At 36.4% G+C, this 18799-nt stretch overlaps 1 protein-coding gene and 1 non-coding gene across 2 annotated transcripts; both read left to right on the top strand.

Annotated features, from left to right (window-relative positions):
* Positions 1 to 7818: 7818 nt before the first annotated feature.
* Positions 7819 to 10631, top strand: LOC105734696 (cytochrome c oxidase subunit 7C, mitochondrial). The gene is made up of 3 exons (XM_012477613.3): positions 7819 to 8003; positions 9227 to 9370; positions 10552 to 10631. Exons 1-2 carry the CDS (start codon positions 7929 to 7931, stop codon positions 9341 to 9343), a joined length of 192 nt encoding a protein of 63 aa, XP_012333036.1. The 5' UTR covers positions 7819 to 7928; the 3' UTR covers positions 9344 to 9370; positions 10552 to 10631.
* On the top strand, positions 10390 to 10452 carry LOC135275023 (small nucleolar RNA Z39). The gene has a single exon (XR_010342746.1). It is a non-coding gene; the product is annotated as a small nucleolar RNA Z39 (small nucleolar RNA).
* Positions 10632 to 18799: the final 8168 nt, after the last annotated feature.

Genomic DNA, 18799 nt, shown 5'->3' on the forward strand with positions numbered 1-18799 from the left:
TGATGGACATTTAGGTTGAATCTCTCATCCTTGCTATTGCAAATAGTGCTGCAATAAACATATGAGCACAGGTATCTTTCTAAAATCATGATTTATATTCCTTTGGTTAGATATCGAGCCGTGGGATTGCTGGATCAAATGATAGTTCTATTTTTAGTTCTTTGAGAAATCTCCATAATGGTTTTCATAGAGATTGTACTAATTTACATTTCCACCAACAGTGTATAAGGATTCCTTTTCTCTACATCCTCACTAACATCTGTTGTTTAACTTTTAAATAACAACCATTCTGACTGGCGTAAGGTGATATCCCATTGTGGTTTTAATTGAATTTGTCTGATGATTAATAATGACCATTTTTTCATATGCTTCTGGCCATTTGTATGTCTTCTTTTGAAAAATGACTATTTATGTCCTTTGCCCCAAAACTTTTGATGAGTTTTGGGGATTTTTCTTGTGGAGCTGTTTCTTTCTAAATTTTGGATTTCAGACTGCTAATGGATGCATTGTTTGCAAATATTTTCTCTCAGTCTGGAAGTTGCCTATTCACTCTACTGATTATTATTCTTTGCAGTGCTAAAGCTTTTTAGTTTAATTAAGTCCTATTTGTCTCATTTTAGATTTGTTGCTTGTGTTTTTGAGGTCCTAATCATGAATTCTTTGCCAAGGCCAATGTGAAGAAGGGTTTTTCCAAGGCTTTCTTCTAGTATTTTTATAGTTAGGAGTCTTTTAAGTCTTTAACTCATTTTGAGTTAATTTTTGTATATGACGAGAGATATGGGTCCAGTTTCATTCTTCTGCATAGAAATATTCAATTTTCCCAGCACCATTTATTGAATAGGTTGTCCTTTCCACAGTGTATGTTTTTATTGACTTCATTGAAGATCAGTTGGCTGTAGTTATGTGGCTTCATTTCTGGGTTCTCTATTCTGTTCCATTGATCTATCTATTTTTATTATTACAGAACCATGCTGTTTTGGTTACTACAGGCTTGTAGTATGATTTCAAGTCAGGAAATATGACACCTTTAGCTTTGTTCTTTTTGCTTAGGATTGCTTTGCCTATTCAGTTTCTGTTTTGGTCACCTATGAATTTTAGGATTGTGTTTTCTAATTCTGTGAAAAATTATGTTGCAAGTTTTGATAGGGATTGCATTAAATCTGTATATTTCACTGGGCAGTATGGTCATTTTAATATCATTAATTCTTCTGATCCAGGAGCATGGACTGTTTTCCACGTGTTTGTGTCATCTACAATGTTTTTCTTTAGTGTTTCATAATTTTAGTTACAGAGCTCTTTCACTTTCTTGTTAAATATACTCCCATGTATTTTATTCTTCTTAGAGCTATTGTAAACAGGATTCAGTTTCTGATTTACTTCTTGACTTGATCATTACTGGTGTATAGAAACACTGCTGATTTTTATATGCTAATTTTGTACCCTAAAACTTTACTGAATTTATTTATCAAATGTAGGAATCTTTTCAGGGTTTTCTAGGTATATTATTATATGATTAGCAAACAGAGGTAATTTATTATTTTAAAATTTGGATGCCTTTTATTTTTCTCTTGCCTGACTCCTCTGGTTAGGATTTCTAGGTCTGTTTTGAATAAGAGTGGTGAAAGGGGGGCATTCTTGTCTTCTTCCAGACCTTAGAAGGAATATTTTCAGCTTTCCACATTTATTATGATGTTACCTATGGGTTTGTCATACATGGACTTTGTTATTTTCAGGTATGGTCCTTCTATTTTTAATTTGTTAAAGATATCTATCTTGAATAAATACTGAATTTTATCAAATGCTTTGTCTACATTGAGATGATCATGTGGTTTTTATTTTTAATTCTGTTTATGTATAAATCACATTTATTGATTTGCACATGTTGAACCATCTTTGAATCTCTGGAATAAATTCCACTTAATTATGTTGCATCTTTTCTTATATTCTGTTGAATTCCATTTGCTGTTATGTTTTTGAGGATTGTTGCATCTATGATCATCAGGGATATTGGTGTGTGGGTTTCTTCTTTTGTTGAGTCCTTGTCTAGCTTTGGTATCATGGTGATACTGGCTTCATAGAATGAGTTAGGGAGAATTCCTTCCTTCTAAATTTTTAAATAGAAATAATAACCCAGGGATAATCCAGGCATTTATTACTCCCTTCTAGCAGTAGAAAATCACCATAACTGTGGTAGGATCTAGCAGCCCCCTGCAAAAGAGATCCAATCCCAGGTCAGCTAAGTAGCTGAGAGATGATAAGGATGAGGCAGTCAGCATGCAATTCATCGCATTGCAATCCCAAGCACTGGCAGATTTGATTTTTCCGAGAATATTTCCAAAGGTGGATTTGTATAATGTTTCCAAAACCAGTGACTTCAAATCTCCTGGAAGACAATTTAGATGTGTTAGAAGCACAAATTCAGAGCCCTGGTGATAGACAACAAACACAGGACCTCGTTATCTGCCATGCCATTCTACCACCCAGCCATGCTGTCTCTGGAACCTGAAGAACAGTCCAACTCTAATTCCCTCTGCAATGTGAGAGCTCTTTTCAGCCTAACACAGCAGAAGATGCAGCTGTAAGTCATGAAGAGCCTACACACACTGTATTAGTCTGTTCTCATGCTGCTAATAAAGACACACCCAAAACTGGGTAATTTACAAAGAAAAGATGTTTAATTGACTCATAATTCAGTATGGCTGGGGAGGCCTAAGAAAACTTGCAATCATGGTGGAAGGTGAAGGAGAAGCAAGGCACCTTCTTCACAAGGCGGTAGGAAGGAGAAGTGCAACCAGAGGAAATGCTGATAAAACCATCAGATCTCATGAGAACTCACTCACTATCAGGAGAATAGCATGAGTGAAACTACCCCCATGATTCAATTCCCTCCCACAACATGCGGGGATTATGGGATTACAATTCAAGATGAGATGTGGATGGGGGCAGAGGCAAACCATATCACACACACACACACACACTTAAATCCATATATGATCATGTAAAACTATATCTCTCTCACACACACACACACACACACACACACTTAAATCCATATATGATCATGTATAAAGTGAATTCTCACCTGCCTTCCCTTAGGATATGAGCAACATGTCTTCCAAGCAACTCATTTAGACCATGGTATGCAATGATTATGAGTAGAACTTTGAAATCAGTGAAAACTTGGTTTAACTTCCAGTTTTGCTACTTACCAGCTGTTGATGCTCAAAGCAAGTTATTTAGACTCGTTAATCTCAATTGCTTCTTCTATAAAATAGTAATTATAACAACAGTAATAGCTCCTTCATAGGATTATTATGAAGATTAAATGAGATCTTATATGTAAAGTCTATAATAAGAACTGGATGTTAGTTTTTATTAATAAATTTTAAAAATTTAAGTAGAATTAAGGACACGGTAAGCCACTAATAAAATATGTATTTTGAACCAGGGACCACTCTATTGAAGAAACACTGAACCACTTTGTATTGAATACAACATTATTTATCCATCTATTCATGAAACATAAATTTATTGAGTACTTACTATATGAGAGGATAAAATGACAATAGAAACACTGTCTTTTTTTTTTTAAGAAGCATATGGTAAAAAGATAGAGACAAACATAGCTAATTACAATGCATGATATTACTACCATAAGAGTATTATAAATTAAATTCTAGATGATTTTGAAGGAAAGATAAATTGATTTATTTTAAGAGTTTGAGGAAGACTTCTTAGAGAAAGGACGTGGATGTAGAATTTTGAAAACTACAACAGAAAAAAGAGAAAGGAAGTGAGGGCACTTTAAAAAGAAGAAACAATATAAAGAGTTAAATATATGTTATAGTTTGATCAGTAAGTAAGCATTATTTGCAAAATTTTCTCTTTCAGTGGGTCACCACTAAGTCATTCAGAAGACTAACAGAATATTTCACAACCCTAAGTGCTTCAGAAGAGTCTCATTTTCTCCTTTTCCTGAAGCCAGTTTCCCTTCTACCCTTCCCCCAACAAACATATAAAATTTCAAATAGATATTAACACAGAGCCCTGATTCTAATGCTACAGTAGCAAGAAGTTATAAAAACTTAAAAAGAAACTTATTAACTTGAGTTTTGAAATGTAGGATGGAAACATATAATTTACTAACAAAACAATTTATTTTTTAAAAATACTTGAACCTAGTCCTTAAAAATCTAATATAGCAGCTGTTGAGAAAAATGACAAATATTGTACTTTAAGTTTTGGATATATTGTTCTATATAATATCAAGAAAAATGACAAATACTGTAATTTTTGGATATACTGTTTTATATAATGTAATTTCAGTTTCTAAAGCCTCTTGTGGATGTAGAAAGTACATTGCTCATTCTTTGATATACACCCCACTCACTACTTAAAATAATTGGATTTTATTTTTAAGATATAATGCTGAAGTAAACCTCAGGTCTCTAAAGACATTTTCTATTTTGTACCCATCAATTCATGAAATGTCTCATTTCTCTTTAAATGCACTTTATAGTGAAAGAGTACCATACTGAATCCAAAGTTGCTCTAGAATTATTCACATTTTTCTTGCCAGCTATTATGACATGAATATAGATTGTTAGGCTACTTATATAAGAAATAATATATATTCCAGGTTTATACTCCTGTATAAAAAACTACCCCAAAACTTAGTGACTTAAGGAAACAATTTACTATCTTCTCTTACAGTTCTGGGAGCTAATGGGCTCAGTTGAGCAGTTCTTGTTTAACATGCTTCATAAAGTTGCAGGCAAATATAACTGTGGCTAGAGTTACCTGAAGGCACCTTTACAAATACATCTGATGCCTGGGCTGAGATGGCAAGAATAGCTGGGTGCTGGTCAGTCTGTCCCTTTCCCTGTCTCCCTCTCCCTACTTACACTCTCCTTCTCCTGTCCTTCTTCCCTCTCCCCTTCTGCAGGTAGCGCCTCCTCCCCACAAGTCATGTGGCTTCTCCATAGAGTTAGTTTGGTTTTCCTCTTAGTCCAGAAAGTCTCTGGATAGTTAGACTTCTTATGTGGTAGTTGACTCCTCCAAATAAAACATTCCAAGTTGCTAAAAAGAAACTGCTAGGCTTTTGATTTGCTAACCTCAGAAGTCTCAGATTGTCACTCTGTTGCATTCTATTGGTCAAGCTGGTCACTAAGGTCAAGAAAAGGGATGTTCATCCCCACCACTCAATAAAAAGAGTTTCCAAAAATTGTGGCTATCTTTAATTTCCCATGATGCCTATCCAAAAACAGAATATTGCCAGATTTATTTAAACTTTTTCTTCTTCTATAGTGAATTTAAAAGAGACCAAGATTAGCATAAAACTCCTAAACTCAGACTACATTCTTAGTTAACTAATTTGTTAATTGCTTTCTACTTAGTAATTAAGAAAAAAACATATAGCAACTAGTAGAAATTTTTTTTTGCTTAGTTTGGCTTAATGACAAAAATATTCTTTAGAAAATATTTGAAATAACTATCAAGAGTGTGCTCTACAGGTAATTATCTAGCCACTAATACAAAAGTCAGTAATCTGCCAAGAATAAGTGATCTCAGCCACTTTGAATCCCACTTTAATTTGCCTCCTACCTCATCAGGAGCATCAAAAAGCTGCAAAGTGCATTTCTGAGTGTGAAGCACTTTCAAAAATATGCCAGCTGCTACACCAACTTCAAATGGAACCACTCTACCTCTCATACTTTCAATGTTTTGGCATGTTTGGCACATCCATCTTCATTATAGCTGAAGAGCTATCACAGAAACATGACTCCAGAGAAAGATATATTTGAAGCTAAGATAATATTTTACATGATACAGCCAAATTCTAATCTACAGATTGGTAATGAGAAACTGTGTTCTCCTCAGGGCAGCTAGAAGAAAGGCTAATTTCCTTAAATAGAGCTGCTGTGTTACTTCTAGGTCTCTCTTTCTTGCTCCATAAAAAACTTAATGACTTGAAAAAACAACTTTATTATGTCACACAAATCTCTAGAACAACATTTTGGGTAAGGGTCAACTCGACAATTCTGCTCTACAGAGTGGTGACTGTGGTCACTCAGCAATATTCAGCTGGGGCAGGGCTAGGCTGAAGGGTCCAAGATAACTTCACTCACATGCCACTTGAATGTGACCACCCCCTACCCATGTTTACATAGGTGTAAACATAATTTTTTTATGTTTAATTTACCACAAAGCTCACGAGAAGGCAGACAAATCTCTGGCCTGCAGGTCCTTAAAGAGTTAACTGAAAGCCAGATACCCAGAGGAGACTTAATTAATGTGAATTAGAAGCAGCAATGAACCAAATTCACAGATAACAATACTTACAATACATTGAAAAAGTATAATCCAGAAATATTAAGTGTGAAAAAGTTTCTCAATTACAGTTAAATCAGAATCCTTTAATATGTAAAGGCAGTGAATGGAATGTTAAAAAAAAATGAATGTCACATAATTTCTATAAATTAGGTGGTGGGGGACACCAGTTATAATCCATGCATCCCTATTCAAAAAGAAACTACTTGTTGAAACAAAATATTAATTTAAGTGTTTTTTTTTAAGGGGGGCATGGTTTTTCTCTTCCAAAAACTGAAAAAAAAAAAAAAAAAAAGAAGAAGACAAAATAAAACATATATGTTATGCCTGCTTTTCAAAGCAAACCTTAGGTCTCATTTGAATTGTTTCCTAACGCTCTATAAATGAGACATGAGAGGCAATATACATTCTCCCATAGATGAATAACGTAACACTTAGGTTAGGAGGGTCTTTCACAGTCTAACCTAACATCACTTTCCCAGGTTCATTTATCACTGGTTTCTTTTCAAAGACTACTTCTAGTCAAAGACCACCATAAGCACACCTGTAATTGACAAACAGTTTATTATTCATTGCAGTAAGAGAGACCACATACTATGAGGAACTATGATGTCTGAGGGTTCTCTGTAAAATATCAGAAAATGCTTATTGGATTTGGGATTTTTTTTCCCCCGAATTTTGGCTATCTTACTAAATCTTAGTAGGAAGAAAGGTTAGACCAAGGCTAAGATTGTAATTGGTAAAGAAGCAGAAGTCATAACATTAAACCAGATAGGGTGATGTTTGGTCATTTTTGTGGCTTGGACAATGTTTTATCTGTGTTCAGGTATGATTACACAGTGATCATATACTTTTCTTGATGAACACTGTCAGACTGGTCTTGTTGGATGCAAATACTTGCTGAAATTGTGTGCCTTCATCTGGAGGATACCAGTTCCTCCTCCAGGCTAGCTCCAGGTGTCAGAGGCTGCTTTTCACTTCTACTCCCTACACATGCAGTACTTATATCAGCCTTGAGTTTTGTCTTTTGTTCTTCATTCTGTTCCCTTTATCGTTCGTGATTATTCCCTTAGCACTTCAGTTCAGTTTTCTCTGAAGTCCTTTGTGCTGCATATTGTTTGGTTACTTATGTTTATGCTTTGTTTCCTCAGCTAAGATCATAGCACATACCTCTCAGCATTAGCAAGAGTCCTGGAAATCATTGACACCTAGCATATACTTTATGCAAATAAGAAAAGGGATGGGTTTCTTGTTCTGTTCAACAGACTAGAGTACACGGGTGAAACTGCTTAATTTGATTCAATAAAATCATTTCAGGTAGCAGTTCCCAAGAATTCTAGCCCTAGGCCTGGCGCGAAACTACATTTCCCACAATCCTTGGGGGCCGATGAGGAGCCGCAATGATCTAAACTACAATTCCCACAATTCATGAAAATCTCCACTGTGTCGCGTTTTCTCAAGGCTCCGCCCCATTTCCCATCTTTCCTTTCGGTCCGTGCGCACAGGGGAACAAGGTCGTGAAAAAAAGGTTTTGGTGAGGTGCCGCCATTTCTTCCGTCCTCGGTCTCTGCGCCTTTCGCAGAGCTTCAAGCGGCGCTATGTTGGGCCAGAGCATCCGGAGGTTCACAACCTCTGCGGTCCGTAGGAGCCACTATGAGGAGGGTCCTGGGAAGGTTAGTGTGTAAGGGGCTTGGCTTCGTTGGGGGAGGGGAGACTTGGCTGTGACTTGCTCACCTGCAAGCCGCCTCCGAGCTTTGGCGACGGAGATGATAGCCAGGAACCTGGCAGAGACGCAGACTAGCATTCCACTTACCTCAGGGGCCAGTGAGGAAGCTGAGGACCCGAGCGCGTAGCAGCGAAAGGAATGGACAGGTAGATCCGGAAGCCCTGCCTCCGTCAGCCGCCTGACGCCCCCTCCCCCGCCCCGCAGAAAGCCCTGGAATGACTCTGGAAAACCGAGGATGCAGGTGCTGTGGCTTAAAGCGGAATTGGAGGTCATTAGACCCTAAATGAAGGTCATTGGGAAATCATGAGGAAATCGGGGCCTGTGGTTATGGATCAAGCTTTTTAAACTAGTTGGGAGACTTGGAGGTATTAACCCTTCTCAATAGAGGCTGGCGTCAGGTGTAAATAATTTAAACCAGATAGCAGTAATAACTTCGGAGGATCACACGAGGCCTAGTCGTAAAGGACAAAGAAGGTGCTTTGCAATGAAGAGAAAAAAAAAAAAAAAAACTCTGGGCCGGGTGTGATGGCCCACGCCTGTAATCCCAGCACTTTGGGAGGCCGAGGCGGGCGAATCACCTAAGTCAGGAATTCGAGACCAGCCTGGCCAACATGGTGAAACACTGTCTCTACTAAAAAGTACAAAAAAATTAGCCGGGCGTAGTAGGGTGTGTCTGTATTCCCAGCTAATTCGGAAGCTGAGGCAGGAGAATCGCTTGAAGCCGGGAAGGAGGTTGCCGTGAGCAGAGATCACGCCACTGCGCTCCAGCCTGGGCAACAGAGCGGGACTCCATCCCTAAAGAAAAAAAAAAAAAAACAACTTTGTATTGCGCTTAACATTGCCATGTATCTTGTTCTAAAGTGACTACTTAGAACAGTAGTGTTTTCGATTTTCTAAAATAAGAAATTTTTCACCATTTGATATGAGTTCTTAAGACCATTGCCTAGTGCTCAGTAAAGCCAGATTGTTTCTTACCTGTTAGTGGTGTGTGATGAAAATCATAGAATTTGAACGATAAATGTTCAAATTAAAAAGATATTAGCATTTATGGCATATATAACCTGATGATGTAAAACACGTAACTAGCATTTCCTTTATACTTGTATTTTGATTTATTAAGCAGATGATCTAAGATTTTTTTTTCTGTTATTTTCTTTCTTTTTCCAACAGAATTTGCCTTTTTCTGTGGAAAACAAGTGGCGGTTACTAGCCATGATGTGTTTGTACTTTGGATCTGCATTTGCTACACCCTTCTTAATATTAAGACACCAACTGCTTAAAAAATAAGGATGTTTCAGCTCATCCATTTAACAGGTAGTTAATGGGTTTCTAATCTTTGTAAAGCAGTGCATTTATTCAGGAACCTCTTCCCCCTCACCCAGAACATGCACACAAATGCATTGTTGTATAGGGCTGATGCCTGAGGTTATGTGTAGATGTGACTGGCATGGCGGAGACTGGCTGTAAACCTATATACAGATATTTCAATAATCAATAATGGCCAGTGTTTATTGAATACTACTACTTACCAGGTACGCTTTACATCACTATCTCATGTGGTTCCCTAGTAAGCTTGTGAGGTGGATAATAGTAACCCTATCTGAGACAAAAAGATGTTAAGTTGTTCAAGATCTCATAGCTAGTAACGGTGGACTCGGACTTTTGCCCAGGCAGTTTCTTGTTCCAGAGCTCACACTTTTAACCAAGTAAAGCTCTGATAAGCTGATTAATGTTATGCTATCTTGAACACTGTTACTAGAACAGTGGCTGAGGACGTGTCTTTTAAAACACTATAGAAACTTTTCCATTCCTTTAGAAAGTGGTCACTGTGGTCCCAGTTCTTAAAATCTAGGCTTACATAAGTTGTGAAAAACCTCTGAAGATAAAGAAAATCCTTCTAGCGCTCCTTGATATGTAAGTCCCAGATAATGATGCAATTGTAAATCTGTGCCTCACCAACTCAGTGATGTTGGGAAACTCAAACTTGTGAACATACTTCTCTCATTAAGTCAGTGGCTTTTACGTGAGAATGATTTTACAACACTATGGAGCGTTTGACAATGTGAGACATTTTTGATCGAACCAACTTGGGGGCAAAATACCAGTGGTGCTGGGGTTGAGAAGCCTTGTGTCAAGGGGATATGTTATTGCATGCTCAAAGGAGTTTTTCGTATTGGGAGGTTAGATTTCCTGTGTGTGGATAAAATACTTATTTAGTTTAATCGTGATCAAATTTTCTCAGAGTAATACTAGAGAACACTGGGATGATTGGAAAGACTCTCATAGTTGGAGGGGGAATAACTTATCGAAGCTATTAATGTGGAAAGCTTTCGGTGCATATGATGAAGCAAATCAGTATGAATGATGTCATGATACTGTAAACGCTTTCTGATGTACCACTGAAACTGACAGAAAATATTTTAATCAAACTATATGATTTCTGTTACATGAATGGGATTTTTTAAATGCCATTAATTTTTGTTTTTATTTTGCAGATATGAAGAGCAGTCTCTGGAAAATGGATCAAACTCACGTGGCATACTAGATATGTGTGTAAATAAACTTATGACATGAATGCTTAATGCCTCTTTTCTGAAATAGGGAATGTAATAATTGACCATTTGCCTACTTTATTATTTGGGTAATATTCAAGTATTACTCTTTGTGATTTAGATTATTTAATGGTGTTAAACTGAGTGTTATATTAAGGGAAATACAAATTGATCTTAGGTTTTCCTGTGATTTTTTTTTTTTTTTTTTTTGTCATTAACTTGGAGGAAAGAATACTTTTGCTCTTGCTCTTTACTTTGATATGGTAAAAAAATTTTTCCCCGTGATTAATCATTAGGAAAACTATTAGTTTTTTCAAATTGAAGTTCTGGTTAATCAGATATTTAGGAGCTTCATTTTTATTTTCTTCTGGACCTGTAACCTAAAACAGAAATGTTTGCCTCACTAAGTGTTCTGATGACCAGTATTAGTCTTATTTAGCATGAATAAAAGAATATTTGAAATGGAATGTAATAACATGTAATATGTAGTGTAGGAAATACTCCCAGTTTATTCTGGTGCTTTGACTATCATAGCATAGTAGAAATGGGATAAAAGGTAGTTCTGATTACTAATTATATATGTGAATCGAATTTATAAGTAGTGAAATGCTGCTTGCCATTTAAAATGTGAGAAATCATTACATTCTAGGGCTTTTCATAAGATGTGGGACAGTAATCAGCTACTGAATATTTTCATATGCTCACTGTCAAAATACCACTGGTGTTAAAATCCTATAAAGCAGACTGCAAACTGGTAGTCTGTATGGCCTCCAGACTGGTGAAAGGGTGGTGCTCTGTTTTTAAACCAGCATTCAAAAAAACAGTATTTCCATAAAAGTATATTTCTGGATTTTTTTAAAAATTGCTCTGAGTGGTTCTACATCTCTTCATTGAAGAAAATAGCTGCCTTGGCCATTCCCCACCATATCATAGGATTTCTTACATGGCCCTTCTGTACAACTACTGATTTGCTAAAACCTTACATTTTTATTTTTCTGTTTCTCTTCTAGTGCCTCACTTTAGGCTCTTCAACAGTCACCTGACACTACTTTATGTGACTTTGCTCAGATACCCCTGTACATACATGTGTGTCATTGTTTTTTGATTATTCAGTGGTAAATCAAGTATCCTGTATTGAGAGAGTTCCTCATATGGAATGTAAAGGTTTTTATCTTTGGAAAAAGTAGAAGTGACCGAGTGCAGTTGTTCACACCTGTAATCCCAGCACTTTGGGAGGCCAAAGCAGGGGGATCACGAGGTCAATAGATCCAGACCATCCCGGCCAAAATGATGAAACTCCATCTCTACTAAAAATACAAAAAAATTACCTGGACGTGGTGGCGTGCACCTGTAGTCCCAGCTACTCGGGAGGCAGAGGCAGGAGAATCACTTGAACCTGGGAGGCAGAGGTTGCAGTAAGCTGAGATCGCTCCGCTGCACTCCCGCCTGGTGACAGAGTAAGACTGTCTCAAAAAAAAAGTAGAAACGAGCAAGAGTCTAAGGTTTGTTAAATGATTTTGGTTTTCCTGGAAATTATAAGGCTTTCCTCACTGGATTGTTGAGATCCAATAAGTTATATAAAAACTTCTCACAAGTCCTAAATGAAGATGAATTTTTTGGAGAGAAGGTTAAAATATATTAGGAATCAATAGTAATAGTTTTGGGTAACCACGTCTAGGCATGAGTGAGAGAAAACTTCCCCTGCCTGTCTCATAATAGAGATTGTGCCATCCCCATAAAAAGGCTTCAGCAGGCTGGCTGTTGTGCATGAGTTTATTGTAAGTGGTAGAGGCTGTATAACTGCTTAGTTTCTGTATTAGGGTTCTCTAGACAAACAGATCGAGAGGATGCATATAGAAAAATTGAAAGTTGTCTCTTCCAATTCTGGAGGTTTGCTGGGTTGAAAATATGGGTATGCCAGCATGCTGGAGACCCAGCAAAAGCAGTCTGCTTGCAGAATTCCTCCTTGGTGCAGGTCAGTCTTTGTTCATTAAAGTTTGCAACTAATTCAAGAAGCTTAGCCACATAATAAAGAGGATCAGCTTTACTCAAAGTCCACTAACTTAAATGATAAACTCAATGATTCAAGAAATACCTTCACAAAAATATCTACAGGATTATTGATCCAAATATTTGAGCACACTGTGCCCTTGCCAAGTTGACACAAAATTAACCATAACAGTAGTTTTTCTATTTCCCTAAACTGGTTCAATTCAAGCCAATATTTAAAATCAGGAGGTCTCGATAAAAGTCCAGATTCTAGGAGGAAAAAAAATTAGACTGACTGAACCCACAAATGCTCATGTGAAACTAATCGGGACCAAGTAAAAAGTTTGTACCTTTTGCAGTGGCTTCCCTAACTCACCAGAATACTGGAATAAGAATTTTGATCAGAATCCAGGATTTGTTTTCAAGAGAAGCCATTGTCATTGCTTTCATAATTAAGCCATGACCACAAAAAGGAAGTAATTCAAAATGTCAGGTTTTGCTGCAGAGACCATAGGCATTAAGAATGTGGGCTCAGAACTAAGACTTGGCTGGATTCAAAGCCATATGTTCCTCATCTTCACCAATCTGTACCTTACTTTCCTGATATGTCAGACAGTATCTAATTTAGTGTAGTTGTGAAGATTAAAAATGAAAATATAGGCTGGGCACACTGACTCACGCCTGTAATCTAGCACTTTGGGAGGCCAAGGCAGGCAAATCACGGGGTCAGCAGTTCGAGACCAGCATGGCCAACATGATGAAACCCTGTCTCTACTATAAATAAAAAATTTAGCAGGGTGTAGTGGCGGTGCCTCTAATCCCAGCTACTCAAGAGGCTGAGGTTGGAGTGAGCAGAGATCCCACCACTGCACTCCAGCCTGAGTGACAGCAAGACTCTATCTCCGAAAAAAAAAAAAAAAAGTCTAAATTGAGGCACATTTCCAGTGTAGAGTGCTTAATTGAAATGAGGTGAATGAAGTACAATGGGCATTGTGTAAGTTAAAGATGACAGAGCAGTTCTCCAATAGTTAATAGGTTGGTCATCTGTGCTATAGATACTGTGTCTCCAAAAGTGATGCCAGAATGATAGTGCTAAATTGCAAGTCATCATTTTACTCACTAAAACAGCTCACCATGACATTCAGTCACTTCCCTGTAGTTTCAGCCTCATCCCAGTCATATCACACAATTTTACGTACCACCTCCGTGTCTTAATTTAGCTCAGGTGCCACCTTTCCTGTAAAGCCTCACCTTTTTATTTTTTTAAGAGAAAAGGTCACGATTTGTCACCGAGGCTGGAGTACAGTGGCACAATCATAGCTGGCTGCCACCCTCCGGGGTATCCTCTTGCCTTGGCCTCCAGAGTAGTAGGGGCTACAGGTGCTTGTCATCATCCCTGGCTAATATTTTTATTTTTTGAGATGAGTCCCGCTGTATTGCCCAGGTGGGTCTCATACTACTGACCACAATCACTCCTCCTTTGAGGGATTATAGGCATGTGCCACCACACCCAACCTTGCTGATTTCTCCTCATTATCTGTAACACTCCACATAAATATCTAACACCCTGTAAACAGCCTTGTAATTCAGCAGGTACTGTAATTACTGATTTGCTCATCTACCTTCCATACCAGCTTGTGGTCTTTCTGAGCCCAGAGAAACTTCTTCACATATCCTGCATCTATAATTTAGTTGGTGATCCATGAACACTCTCTATTCTATTAATCCTTTCAATAATCAGAAGCCAAGATTGATAAAAATTGCCTAAAAAGAACAAATTCTAGGCCTCTTACACACCAAAATGTGTTTCCATGCTTTAATAGTAAAAATGAATTTTTCCTTGATAGTTGGAAATTGGTAGTCCCACCAAATATAAATGTATTGAAATAATCCAGTTGTTGAAAAAAAATGAGTTTAAATTTGCACCAAAATATACCTCAATTATGGCATCACTAGTCCATCTGATATTTTTTTTTCTTTGCAGACAAACCCTTAATAAAAGAAAGGGTTGATATACATTCTGGAATAGCTCTTTTATCTTGTTTCAAACCAGCATTTTAAGAAGCACTGGCTTAAAGAATTGGGGAATTTTTTTTAAATCTTGTATAATGAAAGATGGAGCTCAGGAATTTTAGGGCCCTCCAAGTTCCTCAGCCCATTTTCCCTGAGCTGTTCTTTCATCATCATAAGATGGCTGCTGCATTCCGGGCATGCCATACAGACTTGACAATATCCAACAAGAAAAATTACTGTCTTGTTATTTTTTAAAGTGAAGAAAGTTTTCCTTCAGAGTATCCCTCATTAGTCATTGGCCAGAAAAGTGATAAATTCACCTCTGAATATAACGGACAAGGGAATAGCATGACAATGATTAAATTTGACCAATTAGCATTTTCTCACAAGTCTTACCTGGGCAGAGTGGATACTGCAACAAGTCAGTATTCTACCGGAAAAAGAAGAGAAAGTGGTTATTGGTTATGCAAAAGACAGTGCCTGCTGCAACTATTCTATATACTTAACTGAAAAGATGGACTTGAATGCTGTAAAATGTAAAAAGCCTTCATTTTAGTGTTTCCAATAAAGACCATAGCATAGGTCTTTAGAATAAGCTATATAGAGTAGAGGAAAAATGCTGGTTATGCTTTTTTTTCCCCTGTCTCCTTTCAATAGAAAATATAATAAATAATACAGTTTTTATATGATTTGTAGTCTGCCCACATCAAAACCTTTAAAAAAAAATTCATCTATTAGCAAATGGTGTTTTGTTATCATAGCTATTGTAACTTTATAACCCAGAGGGAAGATAGTCACTTTCTATGTATATTAATACAGTGAAGATTTTTTAGTGAGTATGTAATTTAAATAATGTGTAGTTGATTTGTGTGGTACCCACATTTCCTTCCTTAACCTGGTATAGTAGTCCTTAAGGCTTTTCATAAATATGACAGCTCTGTTTCTGTACACATAGGATCAAACTCTAACCCCTTTGCTTTGACAGTGAAAAAATGAGAAGTAATATGCACTACTTCTGCATGAAAGCTCTGAAAGACAGTATACCCTTCACCAACTTCCCTTCTTCCTGCTATAGGGATATAGCCTTCATCAGCCTGGGTTCCAAAAGACTCTAAGTATAGCCTTTTGTCAGATGTATAGAGTGAGCAAGAAATTTTCATCGTTCTAAGCATTTGGGGTTTGGGGATTGTATGTTACTGCAGCAAAAGTTGTCCTACCCTCAAAATACTTAAGTATTTCATATGTCCTTGAAAAGTATCACTTCTCTAAGTCTCTGATTCTTCAAAGAATTGTGTTAAGTAGATGATCTTTTAAGGACTCTTGCCATTTAAAGTGAATTGTATCTACAATTAAAAATGTGAGCACCACACAAAAGCTTGACTCAGAGGTGGTAAGATCTTTTTGCATTTTTCTTGTGTGGACAGGGGTCAGAATGATGGAGGTGATGTAACATTGTAAAACAGTACAGCTCTATGTTACATTCCTGTACAGTCATCTCACCTTTGAATTTTTCATATTATTCCTACTAAAATTCACTCCCCCTCCCAAATTTTCCCAGCTCTAACAAAAGGTGGATAGCATAATTATTATGGGTTGAATAGGGCTCTGTATTTTTTTAGAATAAGCTTTGTGTGTTTTCTTTGCTGGATTCCAAAACGTTGTACTATGCTTAGTAAATATTAAGCTTCCAACAAATATATTTAGATAGATAAAGGCATGGAAGAATACTAATTAGATTTAATAGCATCTTCAAGTTTAATAGCATTTGAAATCAGTCTAGGAAGTTCTCTACTTGTTATGTCCCTCTCTAATGAGGACCAGGAGGTGATTGTTATGTACCCATATATTGATAAATTTATCAGGGTTACATCTTAACCCTAATTTGCTTAATATTAGCAAAAATTTTTTCATTTATGTTGTGAGAGTAATTTTATACCATCTATGAAACTGCCTAGTGTGAAATCTTTATTCATGCTCCAGCCCTCATGCTAACTACCAAAACAATTGTTTGAAAGTAATTTTTTATTTTCCCCAGACAGCATATATGCTAAGTTGAACCATATGACATTACTGATATTTCACTTTTTTTTAAACCTATCAGTCAGCAATTTCTGATGGTTCAGTGGTTGTAGTTTCCCTTTTCAGTTACTGGACCACCCATGGAGTTCCTTTCATCCATATATATATATGTATACCTGTTTTGGGAAACTGGATTCTACTAACAACAAAAATTGACTAATTGGGTTTTATACACTCAGTATACCAGAACTAATTCTGCTTAATCTGGGTACCATTATTTCATTACCAATTATACAACAAGGTAGTCTGAAGTTCCCAAATGTCACCTTTTCCTAACAATCTGTACTTTGGGGAATATAGTTCTGAATTACACAGCTCTGAAATCCATTACTTTCAGATGTAGAGTAAAATGAGCTTACAGCAAGACTCTGTCTTGCAGTGTTTTCACTGTGGGATTTAATGTAAATTATCTGGATTTTAGAAAAGAAATTCCAAATATCTCCATGTTTTCACAGGGAAATGGAATATTCTAAATCTAAATCTCCCCACATATCCTCCAAAAAAATCATACTGATTGTCAGGAAAAGAAAATTCACTCATAGCCTATAACTTTAATACAACTTGGAAATAGATTTTAAATTACCTATAAATAGGAAAATAAACACTTGAGATGATTAGAAAAAAAAAAATTGTATCTAGACCCTATACCCAATGCGAGACAAACAGAGGTGAGGGCAAGATGGGAATATTGATGAGGGATGTAGGGTAGGGAGAATGAGGGTGATAAAATACAGATAAAAATCACGCAGAAACCAAGTGCCACTCAGAGTAAGAAATAAAATACTGAGAGTTAGTTTGAGCTCTTGTAGATGACTAATGGGGAAATTGAAGGGACTTGAAAATCAATGGAGCCCAAGGCAGGAGTTTCCAAATGGCACCACTTCCAAGTAAATACAAATGTCGGGAAGATGGTGTCCTTGGTGCCTTAGAGGGAAAGGAAGCAAAAGGGGGAAATGAATATTCCTGTTAAAACAAGAAGAGAGCCACAAAATCAGACAACACAAAATTTTTCCCAACAAAACAAGTAAAACATTGGTTAAAGCAACAATAATATTTCACCATATCAAAGAAGTAAAATATCTTTGAACTAAGAAACCTAGTTTTCTTCCTCAAATTCTCAAAGGTTAATAATTATATTAACACATGAAAAAAAAGCAAAGATATGACAGGTGACATTCACATAAATTTTTAAGAAGAAAGTAGAAATTTAGAAGCATAACATTTCATTTCAGCTGATGGAAATTCTGCCCCTAATAAATACTATTCATGAAGCAGAAAAAAATACCTAATATAACCCAATCTGAATTAACTTCAAACAATCATTTGAAAATATTAGGGGAGAAAAAAAACACTGTAAATTAGAAATTCAAAAATTTAGAACAGGAACAGAGTGGGGAAGGAATAGGAAATGAGTTGACTAAACAGGGAGAAAAAAATAATACATGAAAAATATAGTAATCTTTTAAATTATAAAATGCCTAAGGATAGATTTGCCTAAAAATTTAATAAAGGAACTAGAGGAAAAGTATATAACAGCTAAGAAATAAATACAAATCAGAGACAGACTAAAGGTAAAATGTGCATACAATGAAATGCACGAAATCATAAGTGTTCAATGAGTTTAGACAAATGTATATAGCTGAGTAACACAAATGCCTATTAAAATACGTAACACTACCTTAATCTTGAAAGTTCCCTCTTTCCCAGTTAATCCCTGTCTCCATCTTCTAGAAGCAGCAACTGTTAGGGTTTTCACCATAGGTTATTGTCTTTTCAAGAACTTCATATTGTATATATTTATTTGAAAGTTTCAGAATATAAACATGATGCTTTGTGTATACTCTAGTAAATGATGTTATTTTAGGATACGTGAATATTAGTATCAGTTTTAGCACTGTCAAAGCATTTACCAGAGAAAATCTGTCCTAAGAAACTAGAGATGACAAAGTATAATTAAAGAATTGTGGAATATGAAGGAAGAAAATATATGGAGTAAAAGAATAAGCAGCATCAGGTGAGGTAAAAAATTTTTGTCTCAGAAGTATCTTAAGTAGCATTAAAGAAAAGACAAAAGTATTGACAAAGATTAAAAGAAGGAAGTATCCTTGAA

Source organism: Aotus nancymaae, unplaced genomic scaffold (genome assembly GCF_030222135.1).
Source record: "Aotus nancymaae isolate 86718 unplaced genomic scaffold, 86718_ANA_hifiasm-v0.15.2.pri h1tg000014l, whole genome shotgun sequence".
NCBI classification, from domain to species: domain Eukaryota; kingdom Metazoa; phylum Chordata; class Mammalia; order Primates; family Aotidae; genus Aotus; species Aotus nancymaae.

Excerpts from the sequence above, each read along its gene's own strand:
- LOC105734696 (XM_012477613.3), top strand. The coding sequence starts at position 7,929 with ATGTTGGGCCAGAGCATCCGGAGGTTCACAACCTCTGCGGTCCGTAGG. Across the intron at positions 8,004-9,226 it reads ATGAGGAGGGTCCTGGGAAG|AATTTGCCTTTTTCTGTGGA; the intron begins GTTAGTGTGTAA and ends TTTTTCCAACAG.